Source organism: Lemur catta, chromosome 1 (assembly GCF_020740605.2).
Source record: "Lemur catta isolate mLemCat1 chromosome 1, mLemCat1.pri, whole genome shotgun sequence".
NCBI lineage: Eukaryota > Metazoa > Chordata > Mammalia > Primates > Lemuridae > Lemur > Lemur catta.
Window position 1 is genome coordinate 82,054,950 of NC_059128.1, and position 8,567 is coordinate 82,063,516.

General features: G+C 37.2%; 1 protein-coding gene across 2 annotated transcripts in view; it reads right to left on the bottom strand.

Moving 5' to 3' along the window:
* SECISBP2L (SECIS binding protein 2 like) overlaps positions 1-5,280 on the bottom strand; it is a 49,921-nt gene extending 44,641 nt beyond the window's left edge. Inside the window, exon 1 of one of the 2 annotated variants that reach the window (XM_045528723.1) lies at positions 4,994-5,280. In XM_045528723.1, coding sequence (XP_045384679.1) covers positions 4,994-5,017 — 24 coding nt within the window. In that variant the 5' untranslated portion in view covers positions 5,018-5,280. The remainder of the gene's footprint in view (positions 1-4,993) is intronic. The other variant, XM_045528732.1, reaches the window with a different exon arrangement.
* Between the last annotated feature and the right edge of the window lie 3,287 nt (positions 5,281-8,567).

Below are 8,567 nucleotides of genomic sequence, written 5' to 3' on the forward strand. Positions count from 1 at the left end.
TTTAGCAACAAAAAAAAAAGAGAGAGAAGCTGCTATAATCAACAGCTGCACAAACAGAAGATGTCACTAGTAGGAACAGACTGGCAAACTTTCTCCTATAGTTACAACTCTGAGTTGTATAGTTTCAAAAGTTGTTTACTGTGACTTTGGGGCCTTCCGTATCATACATCAAAATGCAGCATCTCTTGTTCTCAGGCCTGAAAAGCAATGTTAAGATCCCAAGCTATTCATAAAATTAATAAAGCCCCATATAGTTAACATGTTAAGTAAGCAACAGATTCTGGCAATATTTTAATTATATTAGTATAGAAATCAAAGAAACATGTCTTTCATAGTGGACAATAAAATGTTATTTAATTTAAAAAATTAGATCAGTTACTTCATACATTATTCCTCAGTTTGAATTTTGTGTTTTAGTCTCTCTACTTTTGCCAAGATCTACTTTTTAGGGATCAGACATTTTACACTAGGGAGTTGTCTCCATAAAGAAAATAAATATGCAGTAAGTCTAAATTATACTGAAAAAAGTCTAATCCTTGTACTATATTTGCTTAAGAAAAAAACAACTATCTAATAGCAAAATTATCTTTCAGAAATTTCAGAATTTTCCAAATTAATGAAAAAACTATAATCCCAGAAACATGTCTTTGAAAAAATATTTAAGCAGTTTCATACTTATTTTTAATTTGGGGTATATTAAAGCAAATGTCAGTAAATAAAATACCTCTGATGTGAATAATCTAGAAAACTCAAGGATTTATCGGAGCATGAAACTATAAACACTTGTTTAAAAGAATTTATTAGACAAATGCAATCAGATCATTGAGAGCCTATATAATTCAACAAATATGCATTGAGCATATGTTCTGGAAAGAGCACTATACTACAGTGATCTGGAGAAAATGGGCAAACTACTACAAAGCACACAGCAGAGAATGTACGTACACTAAACTCCTTAGAGATGAAACCTCCAGAAGAATGCAAATAATTTTCCCAGATTAAGCAGTAGAAAAAAAATGACACCCACTTAAAAAACAAAACTGAAGTTAGAACATAATGAGACACTCTCCCACAGTGAAACTCTAGAGTATGTACCACACACCCACAGAAAAAATATGACCATGAAAACCCTCCATACATTCTATGCTAAGGTAAAAATATGGTATCTCAAACATTAAGATATTTTACGTCTCATGGCCAAAGATAAAACATCTTCTGAAGGAAAATCCTATTAATGCTTAAGAAATAACTGATGGTTATATATTGTTTTCTGATTAGAATGGTGTATATTTACTAATAAAATAAACCACTTGCCAAAACAAACTGCAGTTGTTATATGTGTAAGTTTTGCAACACTCCAGAAATACCGAGGGAAAAAATCAAAGTATTTAACTTAGACTCTACTCAATTGCTTTGCCATCCATACATTTTCCTCTTTTTCTTAAAACAAACCAAATCTAATATTGTTAAAATCCAATGGTACTTTTTTTAAAAAACAGCTTTCTAGATTTAATATTAGTTTCTGGTTTATCTAGTCTATTAATTTCTATTTTTTATATTTATTATTTTCTCTCTTCCTTTGATGAAGTTTCCCCCTTAAGTTTTTACCCTGTATGATTAATTTTTATTTTCCTTTTAACCTGTTTAACAATGAAGTTATATATGACTATGCATTTGCCTCAGAGTATAGCTTCAGCCACATCCCATAGGTTTTCATATGTGATATTTTATTATTACTTTTTGAATAATGTATCATTCTACTTTTTATTTCCTCTTTGCCCTAAAGGCTTGAAAATGTCTTTTTTAATGTCCAAATGGTATTTTCTTTAAATGAACATGTATGTATTATATTAGTTTTTGACTGTTAAAAGTATTGTTTTTAAAATCTGATAAGATAGGTAATTTACTTATATCCATATATAAAGGCCAACTATAAGTATTACAGAATAATAAACACTTTCTAGTAACTTATTTAGAATACATTTAGTTTGGTGCACTGATATTTGAAGTTTATAAATTATTTACAGAAAACAATAAGCCAATTTTTCAACCTTATTGAACAGCACAGTTGCATGAAATCATTACATGTTTTTCTAACAATTAAAGTGATTAATAACCTATAACTTTGTAAATTATTTTAAAAGAACTTATCTAATGCTAATATACTAAAATTAAGCCAACATTTAAGTTATTTGTGATAACACAAAAAAAATTGTGAACCTCAAGTGTTCTGTCACTTCTAAGCCCATTGTTTACTTTAAAAAATCTCAAAACACTGTTCTAAATTTCCTAAAAATAGAAACACTAAGCCTTATAAACAAAATGAACTCCATGATTTATTCTTCACATCCCTTTACACAAGCTTTTGTTTCTAAGGGAAAAAATGCACTATACCAAGTAACAGCTGTTCTTAAAACATCTAATTCTGGCAGTTAAAATTAAGCTACTTGTCTTGATTAAATACAGAGAATACTCTGTAAAAGAGAACGCTGAAAGAGAATACTCCTAAGATTCTCTTCTGGTTATAACATTCTTTCAAATAGTCATTATTGCAATTAAGATTATCCAGTTACTGTATTCCCAGTAACTTACTTTGTAAAATTTTGATCAACATAGACAAAATTTATCTTTTTATAAAAAGATTTAATATATAAAAAAAGAGGTAATTTGCAAGAACAGCAACATGAATGCCTTCAACCAAAAAAAGTTAGATTTTTTTTTTTCAAGTTACACTTGTGAAATACCCCAAAGATTTAATTGGGTTAAGATGAAATGCAAAAGGTCTTCTTTATTAAGTAGTAGTTTTTAAAAATCAAACTTGTATGAATTGCTAACCAGTACAATACTATAATGAGTAAGTTTTAATGCTGTAGGCATTTCTAGAAATTCTGAATATAAATCAACACTGGTTTAAAAGGAAAAAACGAACACTTTGTGAAGAAAAAACAGAAATTCAGCACAGCCATTACATTATGGTATACTGGAAAAGAATCAAGAAGTCCACAAAGTTGAGAAATCTGAGTCCCTAATCTACCATTAAGTTAATGGTTCTTAGCCTTCCTTTGAGAATATGATAAAAATAATGGAGTCTTGCCCCAGAAAAACGCACATATAAAATGAAGCACACTCCTTCCAGGTCATCCATGCACCCCTGAATTAGCTGCCTACGCATTAACTAGGCAAAGTCACATCACTTTTCTGGATCTCTTTTCTGAGTGCACGGGAGAGTGAAAGAATTTCAAGTTATTCTTTCATTTAGGGTTAAGGCTGAGGAACAGGCAGAAGGTACTAGAAGAAAAAAAGTCTTCAACAGAAAATCCTTTTTCATGATTTTTTCTAGTTCTCAAATTTCTACAAGGTTTTAATAGGTTGTTGACTTTGGAAAGACAGCATGAACGAGGAAGAGGCTCTCTAGCTTAAATAATTTGCTCATAGTACTTGCTGCTAAGATAATCACACACAAATAACTATGCTAAAAGTTACCATCTAAATAGTTAATTACATTTCCTCTAGGATGAAAGGAACCCTAAGTATACATATGGTAGCATTAATGGTTACAGTTCTGGCATCATGCTGAAGGACCAAAATGTCAAACCCCTTCATTAGCAGTAACGCATACACAAGGAAATGATTCAAGGAAAATTCCTATTTATTGTCAGGCTTTTAAATCTCAGGTATTTTTGATAGATACCTTTAGAAGTTTTTTTTTTCATTAAATTCTATTTAGGCTGCATATAGAATACTGTGGGTCACAGGAAAGCCTATGTGTATTGGCCAAAAGGCTGCACATCATTTTTACTTTAGTGATTACATGTACTGTTTTATAAAACTTGTTTGTGTTTTCAGAGTTATATTCACATAAAGCTTTTTTTTTTTAAATTAAAGCTTGCATAAAATCAAATACAACTAGGAAGCTGTGCTTTGCCTGCAAAGAGTCAGATTTCAAAATCAAAACGAGCTCCAACTAAATATGGACATATACAGGAATTTGGGAAATTTTATTTTATTTAATCAAGTGCTAATAACCCATTTGTAAATTTAATTGACAAAAATTACTAAACTTTCTTCTGCCTTCTCTATTTGCTTAATTCATTACTGTGCAAGCCCTTCAAGGAGGGGAACAGAGAGTGAATAAACTTAGACTTGAAATTAAGGGATTTCCTAGAGATCTTAAAAGCGGTAAGTACTGGGGAAAAAAAAATTATTATTTGAGATTTTTTTTATAACGTCATTATCCCTGCCTCCCAGCACTTACTAATACGGATAATCAAGAAACTGATGCAATGAAAAACAAAACAGAACACTAATAGGACTACTCTGAGAATATGAAAACGGGCTCAGAAAAGAACTCATGCTCCTACACCCTTAAAACATAAGCTCCATTTTTAAAAAACACTAACTACAAGTTTTGCAAAATAATTGGATAAACAGACAAGGGGAAACCGTGATATTATTTCTTAAAAGGAAGACCTCCTCCCTAAAGCCAGTGCAAAAACAATGCTCAACTGAACGTAGATCTGAAAGGCCCAGGATTCCCCTTCATCTGTAGTTATCACACATTCTCTGACGGTCTTTCTGGGTGAGAAGCCTTCAAAACGCCTTTCCACCTTGAAAACACATTCCAGAACTGGAAGGAATGGGGGGAGGGGGAAGATTTGCTGGAAGTTACAGGCCCTCCTCCCGGTGGAGCACGGACAACTTGGAGCCTCTGGCCCTTTTCACCAAGCAGGGGAAGAGAGGCAACGGCGAGCCCCCGGCCCGAGGGGCAAACAGGGCTGGAAAAGCCCCCCAGCCCAGGGCAGCAGCCGGAACAATGCAGGCGAGCGGGGTGCAGCCAGGCTCCCGGGCAAGGGGTGGGCGGCGGGGGGTCTCCGACCGCAGGAACCCGGGGGCTGTGGCTGCCCGAGTCCCACGCTCGGAGACCTGGGCTCGGCCTGGGAGGAAGCAGCGACCCCAGCCCCGAGACCGACCGGCCCTGCCCGAGCCCGCGTACCTGGTCTGCGGGGGCTCGGTCCATGGCGCCTCCTGCCGCAGCGGCCCGCGCTAGTTGGTGTAGTAAGCGCCTCGGGCCGCTTTCTCCATGGCCCCCCGCTCGGGTCCAGATTGGGTTCCGCGCCTCCGCCCCTGTCTAGCTGGTCGCGACACCGAGCTGGCTACGCCACTGGCCGAAGAGGCGGCTCCAGCTCCGGGAGATGGAGGAGGCGGTGGCAGCCTCGGGGAGGGATCATCTGGGACGGAAGCCGAGCAGAGCCCTAATAGGCGAGAGGCGTAGTCGGAAATGGAGGCGCACGGAAGGGAAAGGAAGGGGGAGGAGGCACCGAGGGGCAGTGGGCGGGGTGACGGCAAATGGCCTGAGCGGCTGTGGGAGGAACCCGGGGGGCCCAGAGGCTGAGGAGCAGGTGACGCTCCACGCCTGGACCGTTAAACTGGAGGAGTGTCGGGCCGCGTGGGTCCCAGGACACCCGGGATCGCAGAGACCCCTTCGGGATCCGAAACCAGCTCTTAGTGATGTGGGAAGAGCTTTTAGCTGCCCACTGTACATATGCTCCTTCCTTATGTTACTCAAATAAAGGGAGTCATGGCTATAAAGGAATGAGAATACGATAAAAATAACGGAGTCTTGCCCCAGAAAAAAAAAATGCATATATAAAATGCACAGACGGAATGGCTGGAAAAAGCTCCGCTAGGAAGCTCCACAAATACTTATTGATTAGTTAATTCATGGTCCAGGTCCAGGCCCACCTCTAGGCTCACCTCGCCCATCTCAGGACCCCTCATTTTACCCAATCTCTGTATAACACCACCCAACAGGTAATTATATAAGCCAGTATGTTGCTTTCCCCACTGTACATATTGATTGTTCCTTTTATCTTCAGATCATTAGCTCCTTGGAGGCAGAAACTGCCTTGAAACCGGACACTTCTTTAGCATGGCAGATTCCCTCTGGGCATCTCCTCATACACAGCCTGCAACACCCACACCCTCCCCGAAGAGTTCCTGCTTGCTAGTCAGCTCCTGGATGAGGAAGAAATATAAAAAGCTGTACTGTCAGCCCTCTGTATCCACGCATGCTGCATTCCAGATTCAACCAAGGGCGATGGAAAACGTTTGGGGGGAAAAAAACAATAAAAAGTAACATTACAACAATAAAATACAAATTAAAAATAATACAGTATAACAACTATTTACATAGCATTTACATTGTATTAGGTATTGTAAGTAATTTAGAGATGATTTAAAATATTAATAGATAGAAGGATGTGCATAGGTTATATGCAAATATTAAGCCATTTTATATAAAGAACTGGATTTTGCACTCTTGGATTTTGATATTCACAAGGGTTCCTGGAACCAACACTCCCTGCAGATACTTATGGACAACTGTATAAGCTAAGTTTTATTAATTCTTAAGTGAAAGAAGAAAGTACAGATGGCTGCTGTTTGGGGCACTGGTGTGGAGATACACAGGTGGGAAAGGGAAAGAAAATATTACGAAATTTGCTTTGTCTTGCTTCAGGAGCCTTCAGTAAAGACCTGAATTGCCTTTTCAGTTAATCTAGATTATTAGTCTGGTTTTATTTGAATAAGACTCCAAGATGAGGCTGGTCTGCGAAGCCCTTAACTGTACTTATGTTGATCGAGGTTGAGTATCTCTAATTGGAAAATCTGAAATCCCAAACGCTCCAAAATCTGAAATGCCCTAAAATCCAAAACTTATTGATTACAGACTTGACACTCAAAGGAAATGTTCATTGAGCATTTTAGATTTCAGATTTTCCAATTGGAGATGCCCCACCAGTAAGTATAATGCAAATATTCTAAAATTTAAAAAAATATTGAAATCCAAAACACTTCTAGTCCCAAGCATTTCAGATAAGAGATATTCAACCTATACTGTATATTGGCCTGCTGAAAGGAGCTATATTGTCTCAACAAGACTTATATCAAGGCTGACAGTAGAAACAGTTTGTAAGGAGAAACAGTTTGTAAGGAGAAACGTTTATGCTTATACATAAAGATCTCTCATTTAGTTTTATTTATTCTTCTTCCTCCTCAAATTTTATATATGCATGTGTATTTAAAATGCATATGTATGTTGGAATGTTACATACATGTGCAATTAATATAATGTTAGGTCCCTAGTGTCTGTTGCATACCTAGTTGGGATTCATGAATACTAAATGAATTTAGGGTTGCTCAAAAAAACTAAGTTATAGGCCGGCGCGGTGGCTCACGCTTGTAATCCTAGCACTCTGGGAGGCAGAGGCGGGTGGATTGCTCGAGGTCAGGAGTTCAAGACCAGCCTCAGCAAGAGCAAGATCCTGTCTCTACTAAAAATAGAAAGAAATTATCTGGACAACTAAAATATATATATACAGAAAAAATTAGCTGGGCATGGTGGCGCATGCCTGTAGTCTCAGCTACTGGGGAGGCTGAGGCAGTAGGATCGCTTAAGCCCAGGAGTCTGAGGTTGCTGTGAGCTAGGCTGACGCCACGGCACTCACTCTAGCCTGGGCAACACAGCAAAACTCTGTCTCAAAAAAAAACGAACAAAACTAAGTTATTTATAATACATATTATAGTTACGTAAACTAACAGATGAACATTATCCTTCACAATTGAAAGATAAAGTGAACTCTAAATTTTTAGCTTGTCTCCCCACTGGTGGTCTCTAGCCATAAGATACTCCATCTGAGTAAAAAGATAATAATAATGTAGTCATAAAAATACCACAGTACTTTGGCTTTTCTTCTTTCTTCTCAGGAATGATCTGAGGAAATCTAAATATAGGAATTCCAAGGATCTTTCCACATTATAGGATTTTTATGACTATTAAATAGTTTTCATTGTGAATTTTCTACGTACAAGACATCTATTTAAATTATAAGAATGTCACAGCTTCTGTGGCTGTCTAAAGTAAGTACATAAATAAATTATAAGAGTAGAATCAAAAGAAATGATAAGAACAAAAATATCACAATGTCCTTCTTATTTAATGTAATCCTAAAAAAGATGCCAATAGCTATTGGGGGAAAAAATCTATGAAGAAAATGAAGACATTTTAAAAATACTACATTTTATAGATGATATGAATGAATTTGAATTATTTTATTCCACAATAAATAGTTAATGTATTTAATGTGCCAGGCACTGTACTAAACACTGGAGGTACTGCAGTTAATGAGACACTGTGAAAGCAGAGACCACGTTTGTCTTCTGGGCAAGACATACACAGAACAAGTAATTGTAAGTGAGATGATAGTCAAGAAAAAGGAAGTTCAGTAGGTTCTACTGTGGTAGGGATGGAAGGTCAGGGTTATGATTGGTAAAGAAGTAGTAGGAAAATTGTTTCAAAAAGAGAAAATGACATGTGTTAGGATTCTGATGAAACAGAGAATTCAGCATTAGTACTTAAACAAGCTCATGCCTTGAGATGAGAGTTCAGGATGTGAGGAATAATCCAACAGTGCAAAGGCCTCTGAGAAGTTTGGAGGGGATGGGATACAAAAACCAGGGGAAGCAAAAGGCCTTGGAAGGAAGTAGGAACATGTTGTCCAGAACAGAAG